Source organism: Elaeis guineensis, chromosome 1, assembly GCF_000442705.2.
Source record: "Elaeis guineensis isolate ETL-2024a chromosome 1, EG11, whole genome shotgun sequence".
Lineage (NCBI taxonomy): Eukaryota > Viridiplantae > Streptophyta > Magnoliopsida > Arecales > Arecaceae > Elaeis > Elaeis guineensis.
The window spans coordinates 6,691,790-6,711,454 of NC_025993.2; the positions used below are offsets into that span (position 1 = coordinate 6,691,790).

The 19,665-nt window shown below is 37.6% G+C and overlaps 1 protein-coding gene across 6 annotated transcripts; it reads left to right on the forward strand.

Annotated features, from left to right (window-relative positions):
* Positions 1 to 354: 354 nt before the first annotated feature.
* Positions 355 to 19,502, forward strand: LOC105037449 (valine--tRNA ligase, mitochondrial 1). 6 transcript variants are annotated; one of them, XM_019848493.2, is made up of 24 exons: positions 355 to 650; positions 802 to 990; positions 1,169 to 1,227; positions 1,618 to 1,659; positions 1,926 to 1,970; positions 4,347 to 4,409; positions 4,533 to 4,702; positions 4,790 to 4,862; positions 5,250 to 5,315; positions 5,440 to 5,523; positions 6,797 to 6,874; positions 10,166 to 10,249; positions 10,347 to 10,426; positions 10,645 to 10,702; positions 10,820 to 11,122; positions 11,229 to 11,399; positions 12,441 to 12,640; positions 12,774 to 13,176; positions 15,206 to 15,457; positions 15,536 to 16,036; positions 16,124 to 16,221; positions 16,355 to 16,454; positions 17,952 to 18,097; positions 19,128 to 19,502. In XM_019848493.2, exons 3-24 carry the CDS (start codon positions 1,219 to 1,221, stop codon positions 19,285 to 19,287), a joined length of 3,186 nt encoding a protein of 1,061 aa, XP_019704052.1. In that variant the 5' UTR covers positions 355 to 650; positions 802 to 990; positions 1,169 to 1,218; the 3' UTR covers positions 19,288 to 19,502. The 6 variants fall into 6 exon arrangements, with proteins under 6 accessions (XP_019704052.1, XP_029118286.1, XP_073100982.1 ...); XM_073244881.1 differs by having other exon boundaries at positions 437 to 650; positions 734 to 990; XM_029262452.2 differs by having other exon boundaries at positions 437 to 650; positions 734 to 990; positions 1,178 to 1,227.
* The last annotated feature ends 163 nt before the right edge of the window (positions 19,503 to 19,665 follow it).

Sequence of the window (19,665 nt, forward strand, 5' to 3'; positions counted from 1 at the left end):
AGCCAATTTTCGATTAGGATCTCACAAATCTGCCATTCCTCGTTGTCTCCTCCTCTAAGAAACCTCACAAAAGATCTTATATTTGTCCCGATCTTTGATAGGGTTTTGATATAGTTTTAAATGATTTTTGATCAAATCAAAATGTGATATATTTTTAAATAAAAAAAATATTCTATGTATTGTATGGGTTATATGTTAGTAATATAAAAAAAATATACAAATTCTCAAATGTTTGGTAGGGGTATGGTTCGGTCCAGGCCGGCCCATTCCTAGCCGTATCCCAAGAAAACGCAATCCACCGAACTCAAAGGGAGTTCAGAGTCTAGAGCTCTCCTACCGCGCCGAGCTCTAGACTCTCGCGAGATTTTTTTTTTCACGGTCACGAGGTTGTTTTTTTTTTTTTTTTTTCCCCTCAACGCACCGGCAGCGGTTTTTTTTTTCGTCGAACCGTTCCCGAGCCCTAGGACGCCCCCGCTATCCTCGCCGCCACCGTCCGCCGGTCTCCGCCGTCGCCTTCCTCTTCATCATCACCGGCGTCGGCCTTCCCCCTTCACCTCCCTGCTCTCCTCGCCGCTACCTCGCACCGGTCTCCGCCGTCGCCTTCCTCCCCATCGTCACCGGCGTCGGCCTTCCCCTCCGATCTCCCTCAGGTGCTTTTAATTTTTTCATCGTTGATTTTTTCTATGTTTTGCCTTGGTTTTTTCTCTTTAGAGACCCAACTCCTCGATCGCAGCGTCAAACTCTCCCCTTACATGGACCCAGTCGGCTCCGAGCCTTACGAGCCATGAATCATGATTACAGCATTTCGGATCCGGATCCGGATCCGGGTAAGAAGATGCAAATCGTGTCCGAATCCAAAACCGTCCAGCCTCCAAATTCCTAAACCCTTCTCCCCGCCGTTCCTTTATTTTTGCCCCTACTTTCGCCGCCTTCTCTCCTTTACGCCGCCGCAGTCTCCGCAGCTGCTTGGAGCCGCTCCACCGGAAGGCGGTACGTTGATTTGTTTCCCCTCGATTTTTTCCTCAAATCCGACCTCGTTGTTTGAATTGAATCGAATTGATCTGTAAATCAATTTGTTTTCTTGTTCGTTTACTTTCCTATCTCAATTTTTTTTTCCTTCTTCACAAGATTAGCTGATTATTGCATCTATTTGATTCTATGATGGTAGTTTGTTCAGGTTCGGAATTTAAGAAGCCTTTTGCTGCCGCCAATCCCTCCATGTCTCCGGTAAGATCCGCTATTTCTTTAGATATTGGTATGATTTATTGAGATTTATGCTCCGCATATCTCCTAGATTAGTAAAAATGAAGGGCTCTTTTTCGATTTTTATTGTCTCAAAATGTCGTCTGTTGATTTCAATAATTGGATGGTATGAATTTTTAGTTCATTGAAGGAGTAATATATAGCTACTCTCTATTTGCTTTAGCCTCTAAGAGTAGTGTATGTGGAGCAAATAAGTTGATGCCTTTAGCTGAACATAAGTTTTTCCAAGGTGTTTTGCAATTTGCCTTCTAATACTTTTGAAATCAAGTAGATTTGGAGTAGTCTATGATTTATGATGGGCGAAAATGGATGAAAGTTTGCATTTTGATCTTCGCTTGTTAATGGTTTGTGCAGATTGGAGAGGATGGATTGGAGAAAACAGCAATGGAGCAAAAGGTTTGCTGCTTGTCTGCTTATCTTCTACTGTTTTGGATTAAATGCATTATTATTTACAATTTTTTAATTGTTACAGGCAATAAGGAGAGACCCTAGGGTTTCTGCTTACTGTTACTGTGGCTTTGGTTAAGCAAACATTACCAATTAAATTTTCAATATTTATATCTAATATTAAACTTAAGTAGATAGTGAAGTTACCATATTTTGAAGACAAAGAATTAAAATTTATATATACATTTTGACCAATGTTTTAATGGCATGTGCAGCTTGAAGAGGAAAATTTGGAGAAGAAATTAAAGAAGGAGAAAAAGGTTTGCTCTTTTTTTAATCCTTTTTGTGCTGGTAGAACCCAGTGTATTATAAACATAAAATACAAGAAGTGACTGAACATGGTGAAATGTGCACAAGAGCCATATGTAATTTTCCTATGTAACGTTCTAACATGCTACTAGTCTTTATGCTTCAAAATGCTATTGTTACAGGCTGACTTAGACTCTTTTGTAAAGTACGGTCACTCTCTTTGCATGCTTGAAATAATAATTTGGAGAAATATTCCGGTGAATCAATAAATCAACTTGACTTGCTATTCTAAGGCCGTAGAAGGAACAAAGCTCTCCATGCTTTTGCTACACTCCACTCTTCTTTTGATAACTGCTGGTTGCAAAATGAGCTATTACCATTCTAACACTACTTTTTAAAATGATAATCATATGTTTAGAGGAGGATATAAAGAGAGAAGAAAGCCCCTATAGGAAGTCAGTAGGGGTGGCAATGGGTCGGGTATGGATCGGATCGATCGATATCCGTACCCGCCCCGCCAGCAAAAAATTCATATCCGTACCCGCTCCATACCCATCTCGGGTTGGATTGGGTCGGGTCGGGTCGGATCGAGCTCCAAGAATGGATTGGGTCGGGTCGGATATGTCTGAAATCCCTATATGGTTAAAAAAAATTTTGTGCAATGAAACAGAGCCCTATAAATTAAAAACTTTTTGTAACCAAAGGAAGAATCTTTTCAATCAAAAATCCCCAACCTTACAAAATATCATGCTTCTACCAAGATTAAGCTCTCAAAACCTCAAGGAACCAACTCACACCGCTACAACTCGGACAGTATCCCATATACTTGAGGAAAAAAACCCAATTGGAACCTCGGAAACCCCTCTAAACTATTTCAAGTGCTCTCCTTTCCCACAGATCTCTAAAAAAGATAATGAAAAGAAAAGAAAAAGAAGCAAAAAGGAAAAAAAAAAGACAATATATGTAGGAAAAGGACTTACCTCTCATTTTTTTTTCTGCTTTTCCTTTGTTTTCTTTGATTTTCCCTTCATTTTCTCCCTGTTTTTCCTCTGCTTTTTCCATTCTCAAGAGTCCCAATCGGGTGGGGGGCTTGGAGTGGCTAAATATGGAAGCTTAGGCCGAATACGGGAAGCTTAGACGGCTAGGGTTTTGTGTTGGATATTTGGGTATATATATATATATCGGGTTGGATTCAGAGTGGGGCATACTATCACCCATACTGGATGTATACCTGCTTCAGATTTTTTTTCTAAAACCCATACCCGCCCCTGATTTTAATCGGGTCGGATAAAACCTGCCTCTTTTGGTTCGGATCAGATCGGGTATCCGACAGATCGGACCAAATTGCCACCCTTAGAAGTCAGAATGAAAGAAAAATGGAAACGTGCAGCATCAACAGTATTAATTAAGCACCAACCGTGGAAAAGTCCCAATTTTAGTGGGTAGAGATTCAGTGAGATCTAAATATCATTTATTCAAACCCAATTTGATGTTATTTTCCCACTTAACTGTTTATGGCCTTCTTACAGTTTTGCTTATTTCTATTGAAGTCTAGAATTGGCTGCATGGAATATAATACTTTGTTTTCAATCTCTTTTGCAGAAACAGAATTCTGCAAGAATGATAGTTTGTTTCTTCTGTCTATATAATAAACAAAACATTGATTAATAAAAAAAAAATGCAGAAAGCAGATGCATGACTGAATAACTGTTTTCAATTGGGCAGTACATTGTGTGGACTTTGATCTTTCCTTTATGTTTGGGCTTGTAGGCACTGGCTGATGCCTGTGAGATGGGTTTTCTGAGGTTGTAATTTGGAGTATCCCCTTTCCTTCTAACCCCTTACACCCAAACAAAAGAAAAGACAAGAAAAGAAATGAATCTGTATATCTCACATCTCAACAAAGAATCTTTCTAACAGCAAAACTAATCAGCTTTTGGGTTTAGCACAACCAGAGAAGATATGCATCTAAGAGAAGCTCTAGAGTAATTGCTTTCTTATGTGAGCTACTTGATCATGGATTGCCCAGCTTTTCTTTTGTCTCATGACTTATCAAAAGTTAGAAGCGCATCTGCTCTGCTGAGATTACAGAAGAAACAACTGCTATTGTAAATAAATATGGTAAAATACAGTAAAACAACACAACCAACTGGTAAATAAAGCAGAAGTAGTTTTCAGGTACTCTAATCTAACTTCATTAGAGGATCCATATAGGTTTTTTTGGACATGTAGAAGAAAGCTGAAAGTCTGAAACAATATCATTTGCTGCAGTTCAAACGACAGCTTTGCTTCTTCAACTTCTAACCTTCCTCCTCCCTTCTTCTATTTTATAGTTTTCCAGAGTTTGTCATGTTTGATGAATAGTGTTGTTTCTCTTTCCTTTGTAGGCAAAAGAGAAAGAAGAAAAAAAGCTCAAGGCAGCACAAAAGGCAGAAACTGCAAAACTCTGGGTACTTTCAGCTTTTTTGAGTACAAGCTGACTGTGTTCATTATTTCTAAGTTATTGACAGTTTAAGGTTAGAATATGAAGAAAATCTAATATAACGAAATGGTTATCTTTGTTATTTTGCCAGGCACAAAAGGCATCTGATGGACATAAGAAAACCGAACGAAAAAATCGAAAGAAAGATGCTGAAGAAGAGAACCCTGAGGATTTTGTTGACCCAGTGACTCCTCCTGGAGAGAAGAAACAACTTTCTCGTCAAATGGCTAAGCAATATAGTCCCAGTGCCGTGGAAAAATCGTAGATGCTGATGTTCCTTAATGTTTCAAACTTTCAATTAACTGCAACAATTATGACTTTATAACTCAATCTTTCCTCAACCTTCAGATGGTATGCATGGTGGGAAGCATCAGGATTTTTTGTGGCAGATGCAAGCAGCTCTAAACCCTCGTTTGTAATAGTAGGTGTCTCACTAGTTATAAGCTTTACCTATCATGTTTTTTGTGGAGTATTTAGTATCCAGGATGATGCAAACATCGTCTGAAAAGGGCAAAAAGGTCATTGCAATTATAAGACTCATAATCTGACCATTTTACATGACACATACATTCGGCTAACTTGTCCGAATTAGAAGTTATAGATTGTAGGAACAATTCTTAGATTATTGACTATTGTTGAGGCTTCATAAGAATATTTTCTTCTAAGATTCTTGATGGTCAGACTATAGTTGTTGCCTTCAATTATCTGTTATCTTTGTTTAATTAGGCTGTAACTTTATTTGAAGTCTGTTTAAGTATTAAATTTACTTGGAACTTCTTTAGTAATCATTCTTCAATAACTTATGCAGGTTCTGCCACCTCCAAATGTGACTGGGGCCCTTCATATAGGTCATGGCCTTACTGCTGCGATACAGGTGACCACATGAACCACTTTTTTTCTATATGGAGTTGCTCCACATAAGTATATTTCTTTTTAATGTTTCTTTTTGGTTTAATCTACTTGTTTAGAATTTCTCATGCAATTCTTTGATAATACAGGATACAATTATCCGGTGGTGCAGAATGTCAGGCTACAACACCTTGTGGGTACCAGGAATGGACCATGCTGGCATAGCAACTCAGGTTTTAATTCTGTAATCATCTTGTACCTTGATTATGTTCATGTTGGCTGGCCTTCACAAAGCAGGTGGACAAGCTTCATGGGCAGAGCTGATGTGAAGAATGTTACTTTGATGTTTGACTAGTATTGTTATCCTCAACAAGAGTTGCATGCTTGAACACTGGCATGAAAACAGACAAATTTAGCCATAGATGTGACTTGTTTCAATTGGCTCTTATTAGAGCTAGGTACTTCCATAAGATGCCCAACTATTCTGTCTCAACATATATATGCTTCAGATTAGGATGCTTATCATCAAGGTATTGAATAATTATATATTTCTATGGTAGTCTAGAAAAGAAATATTATTGTATCTTCAAATAGTTGTACTGCTAATTTATTTTCCCAAAACTTGCAATGGATTACCAAATTCTCCATCCTTATGTTAGTTTAGGGCCTTAAGCAATCCATAAGTGTCTTTGTTTCTTTTTGAAGTTTAAAAGTGAAGACCTACTTTTTATTGCTAAAAAAAGAACTATTTAGTAAGTGTTTTGCTTCTTGTAGTTGTTTGTCTCAAATTTAGGGAGTAGTGTTTTGATTGGCCTTGTCTCTTTTATAGGTCCAATGTCCTTTTTAATTTAATTGAATCCCTATATTTTGAAAAATCTGGTATCATATCCATTCTATTTTCAAAGATATTATCCCAGATGACAGAATTACCATTTGGTCATTGAACCCCTATAAATATAAGCGTCTCTGTATTGGTGCAAGCAGTGCATGTATTACTTGTATATGTTACTTGTGGTGTACATTCTGTGATAAATTGTATATGTATTCTTCTATTCACAACATTTTTTACATAAATGTAATTGCATATACGCTAATGCCATTTGACAATTAAAGAAATAATTTAGATTTGTAGCAAATTGCAAGTGTGTTTTCACATATATCAGTTATGTATATACTTGAGTATGGATCGCAACTTCAGAAAATTATCTTCTCTGGTATCAAACTTTTGCAGACCTGCCATATAATTTTCAGAATACAAATACACAACACCCTTTAACTTGTTTGCACATTCCTTCTCTAGTGTACATAATTTTTCATAAACCATCTTTTCATCACCAAAAATGTGCACATAGGGGTTCAACATTCATAGTGATTCTTCAGTTGATCAGCTTCTAAAAGTCAACACTTTTACTCCCTCTTTGCTATGTATTGTTAATTGTCTTTCTATATATTTGCATGCTGACAATTCTTAGAGCTAATTGTTGCAGTTTGTTCTTCATATCTTAGGTTGTTGTGGAGAAGAAGCTGATGCGTGAAAGAAAACTAACCAGGCATGACATTGGACGGGAGAGTTTTGTATCTGAAGTGAGTTTGTTAGCTGTTGTATTAGTTGATATTTCTTGCTTTAATATTGCCTCAACCATTTTCTATCTTTACTCTCCCCTCAACCTGTAACTTCTATTTAGAATTTGCAAATGGGTTGGGTCGGACCAGGGTATGCTTGACCTCAATCATGTCTAGTTCCTAATGTTGGACCCAAACCAAACCCAATAGATGATTGGGTTGGGTCGGTTCAGGTCCACTTTTTTTTTTTTTTTGAACCAACAGGTTGGCTGTGTTGGGGTTGGGTCAGGGACATGTATGACTCGGTCCCAACCCATTCGGGTCTGGATCTGCACTTGTTTACTAACAACAACTCATGGAGAAAAGACTGAATTTTGGATGCTATTCAAGGACAATAATAATAGAAAATAAGAGCCTTGCACTAATCAAAGGATAACATTGTTTAAAGGATACAAATACTTTAAAGGATATAAAGATTATTTATTTTGCCACAACACATAGAGTCCAAATTGAGGAATAGGTTATTCTCATTTCTCATGCAGAGTAGAAACCGAGCACCAGTCTGGTCATATAAACTAGCCACAATTACAAAGTAACAAATTCTAAATTTATGAAGTATATCAGCTTTTTAAGTTAAACCCTGAAATGCACATAATCTTCTGATGCCTAAACAAAAGGCTATCTGTACATGAACTGCATTCCACCCACCACCGAATGCTCATTGCATGAACCATGGTACACCTCCCTCTAGGCGAGCTCAAATAATAAGATTCAAGCACGAGGAACACTTTTCAATACCACTAACAGGAACCTGACAAAATTTTGTCCAAATCCTGGCATTACATAGGTCAAGACAATAAACAAAATGGCTTTGAGGAACAAGATAGAACTTCAATTTAGGTATCATATAAAATGGTAAGAATCCATGCAGGAAGGTTACATTTACATGTAGGATAAGCACACGATTGTCTATAATATGACAAGAATGGAAGAATTGAATTTCATATTCATTTCAGTATACAGCACAGTGTCTTGCTTAGGAACACAAGGCTGCAGAAAGGACTTTTCCATGAGAGCTGTAGTATGAATGAGCTCTTACAAAGTCCAACCAGATACAGAGAATATGCTTGGCCAATTAAATAAACATATTAATACAATTTTCTGAGTCTGTATCATGGCACTGCCATATTTTAATCCGCAAAAGCAGTCAATGGTTGATTAAGCTGCACCAGTTGAAGAATTTAACATCTGAGTCTGCTCAGGGAAACAGGTGGATGATCAGGATGCACCTCAGAAAATTAAGTTTGGAGTAATTAAGCTAACTTCCTGAACAATATATTTAAGAAGCTATATGATTAGACTTCCCAGAATGTCACCTGTTATTTCTTTACATGTCTGAGATGCCAAAACATGAAAACCAAAGCTGATTTAGATAACAGAAGAGCAGCCAGCACTAGGATCCATCACAAGTTGTTGCTGGAGATGCTGCTTTAGATGGAGGATAGTCAGGATACACGTAGGAAAAGTTTACAATCACGAGTTATTGCTGGAGATGCTGCTTCAACAAATACTGAACAAATAGGAAAGTTTACAAGACGGTTAATATTTGTGTATATTGTTTAGAGTGATGTTAGAAAGCTAGAATTGCAGTCAAGAAAAAATTGTGCACAACCTTTAGTGGTCTCCAAAACATAAACTGTTCAAAAACTATTGTTTCTATTGTTTTCTTGTCATGTAGTGTTCTCCATCATGCAATATCTTTTTTCTTCTTTTGTTATGCAATGCAGATACAACTCAAGGATGAACACTATCAAACATGTAAGAATGCACATCCAAAGAATGCATAGGAGTGTATGTGGACATTTTAGTGTAGGATCACCTGATGAAATGGTTGCTGATCGTCTACATGTCGGGCCAGGAGTCAAGAAGGGTAGAGTCCTACCTGATAATGATTCTAGCATGGGGACCATTTCAGTGGCTATTCACCAGATTGTTGGTTTATCCTTTTCTAATTAAAATTTCACTAAAGAATAATGGGATATACTGGTGTTGTTCATCCCAGTCTTAGTAGATGGGGGAAATTGTTTTCAAGTTTCAGGTTCTGCTGTAAAGGCTACATGTTTGATAATCATTTCCAAACTTAGATGATAGGTCTATTGTGCGACTAGATTCTGAAAAGCAGTACAGGAGCTGCACATGGTGTATTTGTTTTGTTAATCTAGCAAGAAAAATCTAATGCAGCGGTGAGTAATGTTTCTTTTCCTTTTCTTTCTTTCTTTTTTTTTTTTTTCAAGAAAGTAATGTAACTACCGCAGTTGTTGTCTTGACTAAAGATCATACAGATCAAGTTCCTTAACTCATGAGAATAAAAAGTGCTCATAATCACACAAAGATGAAAAAGATGAATTCTAGCAGGTTTACAAAAGAAACAAGATCTCCTATATAAAGAAAGAAAGAAAGAAAGAAAGAGAAGGGAAAAAGATGAGAGAGATGAAAGCTAAGATATAGATCAAAACAATCGGCAAACAAGAAACAACAAGAAAACCATTGGAGGGAGGGGGCAAGGAGGCTCACCTTGGTTCTTGGAGTGGGACATGAGTCACAAGGTCGAGGATTCTTGAGGTTGTGGTCGAAGATGGCAACTTGCTTGATGGTAGTGTTCTTGTCTCTGAGAATGAGGAGCTCTAGCAGGAGGGATGGTTATTGGGTTGGAGAGATTAGCGTGCTGACTATAGTTAGATTGTTGGATGATCAATTACACCGGACGGTTGGGCCAAGGTGAGAGGAAGATTTGGGATGTTGACCGGACCGTGGAGGATTTGGGAGTCTCTTAGGAGACAAAAGGAGACCGTGGAGGAGATCAACATGGAGGGCTGAGTCCGGACTGTGCAGGAGGCCAACATCTCGGATGGCCAGATTGAGCCGAAAACATGACAAATTTCAAGGACATGGGTGGACCCAGGGTTTTGAATTGGGAAAGGGGAGATAGAACAAGAGAGATGTCAAGATTAGGGATGGTAAGAGTGAGGGTGGGGTCAGGTAACAAATAGGGAGACCCAAATAGACCCACATAGCATACAAAATCTGATCAGGTCAGGTCAAAGTTTATGAAAACCAGACCCAGCCTGAAATGTGGAATGGGTCCTTTATTTTAACCTGACCTGGTCTTACCAGTCTTCATGAACTTGTCAGGTTTGGTCAGGTCACAGGTCAAGCCGACCCATTTGCAGCCTTTTTTAGAATATCATGATTTCTTCTAGAGTTCTTTTGTGCAACTGCTTATTAATCTACTTTTGCTCTTGTTTTTCATAGGTTTGGAAATGGAAAAATGAGTATGGAGGTACCATATTAAATCAGGAACGTCGGCTGGGAGCTTCTCTTGACTGGTCTCGTGAGGTTAAATTCCATGAATCATTACTGTCTGACGCTGTTTAAACAAATGTCATGTTGTTGCCCCAGAACAGATTCTGATATTGCACTCTGTATCATTCAGTGTTTCACTATGGATGACAGAAGATCAAAGGCAGTAACTGAGGCGTTTGTTAGGCTGTATCGAGAAGGTCTAATATACAGGTCAGCTTGGTCGGACTGAACCTTGTGCATATTGTTTCTTAAAATGCACATCTCGTGCAAGTTAGGAAGCATGATGGTTTTTCTACATTATGATTTCCGCCATACTCCTTAACTTCCCTCTATTGTCTGGGAATGATTCATTTAGGTGGCTGATTCAACAAATCTGTGTCTGTAATTCCATCAAATACATATTATCCTTTTTCTAACTCATGTTTCAGGGATCATCGCCTTGTGAACTGGGACTGCACATTACGAACAGCAATATCTGACATTGAGGTATCTGTTATTATTATTGTTATATTTTTGAACCGACATTTTGGAGTCATATGTTAGTATGATATTTCTAAGATGATTCTCTGTATTTATATTTATATGACTGGTTGGCACTTTTAGGTTGATTATAAGGAAATTAAAGCAGAGACTTTGTTAGCAGTTCCTGGGTACGAATCCCCAGTCCAATTCGGTGTTTTGACATCATTTGCTTATCCTCTAGAAGGAGGGCTTGGTGAGATTGTTGTTGCCACAACCAGAATAGAAACAATGCTTGGTGATACTGCAGTTGCTATCCATTCTAAAGATGAGAGATACACTCATCTACATGGAAAATATGCAATCCATCCATTCAATGGAAGGAAACTTCCAATAATCTGTGATGACATCCTAGTTGATCCAAAATTTGGGACTGGAGCTGTCAAGGTGAGCATCATCTACTTTCATCATTTACATTTGTTGTTTTTGGATTTTTCATGTCAAATCCACATGTTGATTTTTTATTCTTATTTTTAAATCTTCTTTATTGCAGATTACTCCAGCTCATGATCCTAATGACTTTGAAGTTGGAAAGCGCCATAATCTTGATTTTGTTAATATTTTCACTGATGATGGGAAGGTAAATAGCAATGGTGGTGCAGAGTTTGAAGGGATGCCACGATTTAAAGCTCGTGTGGCTGTAATTGAGGCTTTGCAAGCAAAGGTATTGCATTATGTACTGTGCTGCTGTCTTCTAGTAATGTCAGCATTGGTCTACCGGATTGCTTTTTGTTTACATTTTCATTTATTTCTGATATTTAAGAATCATTCAGTAAAAAATAGAAAGTGCAAAGGAATGAAGAGGAAGAAGAAGACAATTGATTCATACCTGTGCAAGTGCCTCTCATCTTTGGATCTTAATGCCTCTAAAGATTACCCTTTTGTCCAATTAATAGCATTTTGTGCGCACTCTTTCTATCTTGAACATTCTTGTCTTCTATCCTATTGAATGCTTTGAGGTGGAGTTAAAACTTAAATGCCCCTTGCTTTTATTAACTAATGTGATGCGCCAATCCATGGAAACTATTGTTGCTTGTTCTTTCTAGCAATCATGAAGTATGAGGCTGATTTTTTTTTTGTTTGTAATTCCTCACTGGCCTATTACAACACCTCAATCTTCTACCCTTGGAAAGAGATCTGGATCCTTGGATTCTGTTATTCTAATAACCCATGGAAATAATATCATCTCTCCAAAATCGAGCTAGAGTCATCCAAGTGGGCTTTTCTTCAGTTTATAGTTTTGGAGCTTCCATGGTACGTAAGAGCTTTATCATTTCCAGTTTTTCTTGTTAATTATAATCTATGAAAAGAGGGCATCAGTGGTAACTAGCATCCCCGTTATTGCCATGTGACTAAGAAACTTATTTTGACTTCTCGTGGGGACAAACCTTAGAGTATAAAGAGCCCATTTGAAACATGGAGATCTGCGAGTCCAATCACTATAAGCATGTCTTGATAACAATGTAGTCCAGCTATTATTGGAAAACTTTCCGAGCTATATAAGTCATACTGTAAATTATATAACTGCCAGGTTTGGACAGACACCACTTGATTACTTGATTAGCCTAATGACCTGAGGCAGAATTTGATGTACTAGTATTGTGTTTTGTATTTATAATGTTCTAGTTTCAGGTTAATTCTTTTGTTCTCCTTCCTTCATGTAGCCTATTGAAATTTTATTGACCAGAACCTTGCTTTGTATCAGGGGTTGTACAGAGGTGCCCAGAAGAATGAAATGAACCTTGGTCTATGTTCGAGAACCAATGATGTCGTGGAACCAATGGTAAAGCCACAGTGGTTTGTTAGCTGTAATAGCATGGCAAAATTAGCTCTTGATGCTGTGTTGAGCGAAGACAATAAGAAGATTGAGATTATTCCACCGCAGTATGAGCAAGACTGGAAAAGGTTCCTCCTCCCCCCTTCCCCCAAATTTTATGAAAAGAAAAAAAAATTCTTGAGGAATTTTGCATCACTAGCAGTTGTCTTATGATACCTTGTGATGTAGCTGTCTGAGTTATCATGGGTTTAAATACTACAGATGGCTGGAGAATATACGTGACTGGTGCATTTCAAGGCAACTTTGGTGGGGCCACCGCATTCCTGCTTGGTATGTGACACTTGATGATGATCAGCTCAAGGATATGGGTTCGTATAATGACCACTGGGTGGTTGGTAGAAATGACGAGGAAGCATTGCAGGAGGCAAAACAAAAGTTCCCTGGGAAGACATTTCAGATTGCCCAAGATCCAGATGTGTTGGACACATGGTTTTCATCAGGTCTTTTCCCATTATCTGTACTTGGCTGGCCAGATGCTACAGTAGATTTTAAGGCATTTTATCCAACTTCACTCCTTGAAACTGGACATGACATCCTTTTCTTCTGGGTGGCTCGGATGGTGATGCTGGGAATGAAACTTGGTGGTGATGTGCCCTTTAGAAAGGTATAAAAATGTTCATATTGATACTACGGAGCTAATGTAATTGTAAATTTTGGAAAAAGTAAAAAACTGAATTATAATAATCTGATCAAGGGCATTTGACAAGTTATAAAAAAAATGTGTCAATTTATTGGTAGGTTTATGCATTTTAAGCAGATAATGCACCATTTCATGGGGGCACACAAAATGATCTGCAATCTACTTAACATTAAATGAGCTATACTATGTCGAGACATTTCTTATCAGGAAGTAGTTTTATAAAATACTTGGTTAAATAATGAATAAAAAATATATTAAGAATACATAATAAAGTATAAATTTGGATTTCCAACAGAAAGTCTGCTTTTTTTCCTCCCTTGAAACTTAGAGTGAAGAAACAAAATGGTGTGATATATTCAACAAACTCTAAAATTTAAAAAACAAGAAGCAATAAATTGGATTTTTTTAAACCATGTCAGACATTATAGAGACCACTGTGGTTCTAGAATGGAGTGCTAAAGATCAGTCATTTCAACTTATGAGAAATGTTTATCATCACTGCTTCAGATCTGAGGGAAAATAAGGCACTTGCAGATTATTTATAAATCCTATGTATGTAAAGAGTGGCTGATTACTGAAGTGAGGATGGGATTGAACCAAGGCCTTGTTTCAGTATGAGAGACTTTCCAACTCAGCCAGTTAGCACCTAGTTTTCACATCTATCTTGGAATCGCAAAATTTGGATCTTTTCTCAGACCTATATTATAAGACACATACAGATTGGTCCAGGACTTTCTTAATCCAACCCATTTATAATGACAACTCTATAATGTAAATCTGCTATAGTAAGGAGGTCCACCTAGAGTAAATATTTAACTTTTCTAATCAAAACTGTCTCTGAAACGATTAAAATTTAAATTCTAATCTAGAGGAATTTAAAAACATTTTAAGCAAGGGTAAACCTTCCTGATGTTCAACTTTAATATAACTCATTCTGACCATAAAAAAGTAGAATAAAGTAGCTAAAAAAATTCCCCATCTAAACTTAACTACGTCTGTAATATTTCATCATGCTCATTCTGCTTTAAGTGAAAGCTGATCTGTAACTGATGATGCATTACTCAACTAATACTAGCATGGTCATAGATAAATCACATTTTGGTCACATTTATTTTAGATTTCAAAGAGTAGCTACCAACATAAATCGGATTTGTGGGTTAAGTTTTGGAATGTGAAATCTGACAGTGTGGATGTGCATCCTGCAATATATACATGTTGTTGCTCATGTTTTCTATATTTTATGTATGCACACATAAGTGGTTTCTTGTTCTGCTTCAACGACAAACTTCTACATTATGCTTAAGATGAATTAGATCTCATCTCTAATCTCCTACATTATGCTTAAGATGATCTCTGATATGGCAGTTCAACTGACAGCTTAATGGATGACTAGTATGCAAGTTTTACAAAAAAAAGACTACTATACAACTTGATTCCATGAATAAAGAGATTGTACATAAAGAGAGAAGAAAGTATTGCTGAAAGCTATTAAGTACTTGGGAATTCATCTATCCAAAATTTTAATCTAAAAGTTGATGTTCATGTGTTTGATGTCATTTGGTATTTTACACATCTAGTGTTATTTTTTGAGATTAACTATTTTAGCTCCTTGCTACAGAAAAAGCCATTTGCAGACATCGATATTGGCATGCAGAGATTCAGATCCCAGTGGGACGTCCCGTGGGATATCAGGATGGGGTACCATCTCATATGTTAGGATAGGCTGTCCCGCTAGTGTCCCAACGTCCCGATCAGGACGCCTTGGGACATTCTCTGTCCCAAGTGTCGGGACGGGATGGGACAGCGACGCATCCCGTTCCATAGGAAAACTGAGATAGCCCCGTCCCACGGGATTTAAAATCTTGTTGGCATATATGTCAAATAGTAGACATTGATATTGGCATGCATATTGAACAGTTCATAGTTAAAAGTAATTCTACTCTTTGAGTCTAGGAGTATACTTTGATATCTACTTGTGTTTCATTATCCTCAGGTTTATTTGCATCCAATGATCCGTGATGCTCGTGGCCGGAAAATGTCCAAGTCTCTTGGCAATGTTATTGATCCACTTGAAGTAATAAATGGAATATCTTTAGAAGGCCTCCACAAACGGCTGGAAGAGGGTAATTTGGACCCAAAGGAATTGAAAATTGCGAAAGAAGGACAAGTGAAAGATTTTCCAAATGGTATTGCTGAATGTGGCGCTGATGCCCTCCGCTTTGCACTCATCTCTTATACAGCCCAGGTTGTCCTGCACTCAGTTGATTTGCTTATATAATTTGTCTTACTTCTGAGTGAACTAATGCCATCTTTTCTTTCTCAGTCTGATAAGATAAACTTGGATGTTCTAAGAGTTGTTGGTTACCGTCAGTGGTGCAATAAATTATGGAATGCCATTCGTTTTGCTATGAGCAAGCTAGGAGATAATTATGCTCCTCCTACTATTCTTGGGGTGGATTCTTTTCCATCCATCTGCAAGTGGATACTTTCTGTTCTTAACAAAGCTGTGGCCAAAACTGTATCATCCTTTGAGTCGTATAGGTTCTCAGATGCAGCTACTGCAGTTTATTCATGGTGGCAATTCCAGCTTTGTGATGTATTTATTGAAGCTATCAAGCCATACTTCTTTAATGACTCAAAAGAGTTTGAATTGGCAAGAGCAGCCTCTAGAGATACTCTGTGGGTATGTCTAGACACTGGTTTGCGCCTGCTCCATCCATTCATGCCATTTGTTACTGAAGAGCTATGGCAGCGCCTTCCTCAAGCAGAGGGAACCTGCAGGAAAGAATCAATAATGATATCAGAATACCCATCGGTTGTAGAGGTAAATTTTGTTCTATGACATTTGAATTCAATATTCTGTTGAATTTCATATTTAGAGTTTGTACACATCAATTATTGTTATTAACAGGCTTGGACGAATGATGAAATTGAAATCGATATGGATATCATCATAGGTGCAGTGAGAAAGCTTAGAGCTCTTCGCCCACCTAGCGACAAAAATGAAAGGTGTACCTAGGAAAATTCTTATGTAGATGAACTTTACTCAATATTCTATTTGTAATAATAGCTTCTTGTTTAGATTTTTTCTCCCTTCTTTTGAGAAACCTTACTCAGGTTATCCTATATTCCCACTTTGCAGACGTACAGCTTTTGCACTTTGCCAAGGAGATGACGTTGCTGAAATGATTAAAGGATATGAGTTTGAGATTGTAACTCTGGCTTCGATATCATCTTTAAAGGTTCCAACCCCCACAACCCCCCCCCCCCCCCCCCCCCCCCCCCCCAAAAAAAAAAAGTGGAGATACATTTTTGTTAGTTTTTTACTTTCTCAAACTCTCCTTCACACTTTCAAGCAATTACAAGAGAATTGATCTGGTATCATGAGCTTTATATATAAGCACCAGCTAACCAGGCTTCAACGGAGTCAGATGTGTTTGTTGTTGTACATTGATAAAGATTTGGAAAAATAAGTTAGAAAAGACATGCTAAAACATAAGGAACCTGGAATCTTGGATATTTTTACAAATTTTATGTGTTTATGATTAGTATTTAGCCACATGTTTATTAGCACCAGTTACATCTGGGTACTTATTAGACTTACAGGTTCGGTTTTGTTTTTTTTAGGAGTTTGAAACATGATCTCATCTCTTTGGCTTTTGAAGAATATTTTTATTGATGATAAAAAATTCTTCTGGTATTATAATATCCACAACCGAACCATCAAAGTTGAGTTGAAAATAATATGGTTTACTCACATCATATGTCATTTTGTAATTGCTTTCCTTTGCCCTTTTTTTTTTTAAATTGGTAAAAGTTTTGCATTTATCAGTTATTATTGCATTTTGTCTATTGAACTAAATGTAAGACCTATCATTAAACCAGCTCGGAATGACCTCTAAACTGCTACCTGTGGTGCAACTTACAGATCACCGCCAGTTGCACCGATATGAAACTATGAACTGAGGTTTGTCTACTGGTGGATGAGTGTTTATGTATGACTGTAAAGTAGCTATGATGTATAGTTCACCAATTTCTTCTCTACAAGCTCCAAATTATGGTTATTTATGCCGAAGTCATACTTTTCATATGTAAACAAAGACCGTTGGAACAACCTTGTGAATTTTTTGTTTGAGGCCAGAATCTATCCATCTGGAACCTCCAGCTGCTTAAATATTCAGGATTGCTTATAGGTTTATTCGCTTACAGAAGATTTAGAGACGAAGTTTTCCTGTTGGTTCTGTGGTTCCTTTGAATCAATGGTTTGCAGAGTTTAAATCACATTTGACTGACAACTTGGTTAAGAGAACTGATAGATTTATTTGTACCTCTAGGTCAAAAACACACAGTAGAGTTGTGCACTTTATGCTCCCCTTGTTGGATGGACTTTGCCTGACCCCTGCTATGGGACCAGTAAAAAAGTTAGGGATGTCCGTGTTGTGTGTTGATGCTTTCCTCTAGTTGTTTGTGTACATTTAACATGTATTATGTGGCTATGTTTTGACTATGCATCCACCCCTCTCTCTCCCCCCCCCTCTTTCTCTCTCTCTGTATGTCTGCGCGCGCATGTGCATGCATGCACCTGCATGTGCGTGTGTGTTTGTTTGTGTATGTGCGTGTGGGTTTGTGCATTCGTGCATGCATGAATGTATCTCTGTGTTTGTATGCATGCATGTTTCTTGGTGTTTGCAAGCTCTCTCTTTTAGTTAATGCATCTGATCTCAATGATACTTTTGTAGGTCTTGAGCGAGAACGACGCGTCTCCAGTTGGGTGTGCAATTGACATTGTGAATGAAAATCTTTCTGTGTATCTCCAACTCCAAGGAACACTTAATGCCGAAGCTGAACGTGAAAAACTCGGGAAGAAGAAACAGGAAATAGAAAAGTGAGTTCATCTACATCAAACTCAGCATGATATACTTCTTTTTGCTGCAGTAATAATTTTGCTTTCTCATCTGATGATGTGAAGTTGATTCTCTTTTCTGAATTCTCCTGCTTACCTGCATTTCAAAAATTGCTTCAAGAAAATGGGGCCCTATAGTATAAGAGATCAAGGAAATGGCACTTCATTTGTGACTGACACCAGATGATCTCACCATGAATTTACTTTTGAACAGCCCTAACTGCTCTTTTGACTATATATGCTCGTACTTGAATTTCCTTCAGACAACACTTCGGCCTTTAGAAAGTCTTTCCAGCAGCAAAGATGTCAAAAGGATGTTCATTTTTGTTTTTGTTTTTGTTTTTGTTTTTTTTTTTTTTTTTTTTGTGGGGGGGTGGGGGGCGGGTGTTTGTGGAGACAGAACTAGGAAGATTTACTGCTTAAAGCCAACAGCAGTTAGCTTAGCTGGTTGGCACCTTGCCATCCGGCTGGGCACTGTTGTTTTGTGTTGGTAGTTTGGCAATTTTGCATGACTTATCAATCTTTTGACATTCTATTTCGGTGGCTGGGTTGGTTTAAGGCATATAAAGTGTTGGACATTGTATCTGTGGCTTGGTTGTAGGAACCCTTGTGTGCTGCATGCTTGGAGAACATGGGCTAAGATTTGGAAATTTCTTACCTTGGGTGCCGCATGTATAGCCTAAATTGTTTTGCTTTGGATGATTAAAGCCTGTTACATGATTTCAAAACAAATAACCTACTATTCTAATGCTAGTTAGGTTACATAGTAAGAAATATATGTGGCATTACTGCATTGGTTATGACTTGTACAACCATCTAGTGTTTTCCCATGTAATTGAGATCAGCTATCTGGGTCAAGTACTGAAACCTATGCTGGATAAACGTGTACTTGATGCTGCAAAATTTTATTGCTTGATGGTTCTACAACGGTCTACCAATTGCTGTAACATTCATTGCTTTCAACTAGTAGCTAGTTTGTTTTGTTTTAATGTTTTTCTGTTATTGCTGGCAGGCTACATGCAGCTTTGGCCCAGATAATGAGTTCTTCAGGTTACAAGGACAAAGCTCCACAGAGCGTCCAAGAAGATGACATTAGAAAGCTGAATGCTTATTTAGAAGAACTGAAGATCATCAATGAAGCTGAAAGAGATCTAGATCAGATTATAAACTGAAAAAACTAATGGAAGTTTTGGTAAATTATATTCCAGTGATTGATGTTAATTCTTCTTCTACATAGACTTCTTTTGCATTAATATTTACGTTCGAGCTGATCCCAAATTGTTAGGGTAATGCTTGATAGCTATTTTTATGGTTATTGATATTTATATCATATATTGTAGTTCTATTTGGATATGAGGTTAATGTTACAAAAAATATCCTTTCTTCAGATTTTATGGTTTTCTTCATCTGCCTGCTTGTAAAATGTTCTACTTGGTTGTGTCATTAAGTACCTGAATTTCTGAACTTGAAGTTTAGTTACTCAAGCTAAAACTAATCAAAATAAAGTTACAAGGCTTTTAATCATGACAAATACAAGCCTACAAGTATTC

Excerpts from the sequence above, each read along its gene's own strand:
- LOC105037449 (XM_073244881.1), top strand. The coding sequence starts at position 792 with ATGATTACAGCATTTCGGATCCGGATCCGGATCCGGGTAAGAAGATGC. Across the intron at positions 10,703-10,819 it reads CAGCAATATCTGACATTGAG|GTTGATTATAAGGAAATTAA; the intron begins GTATCTGTTATT and ends TGGCACTTTTAG. Across the intron at positions 16,455-17,951 it reads CTTCGATATCATCTTTAAAG|GTCTTGAGCGAGAACGACGC; the intron begins GTTCCAACCCCC and ends ATACTTTTGTAG.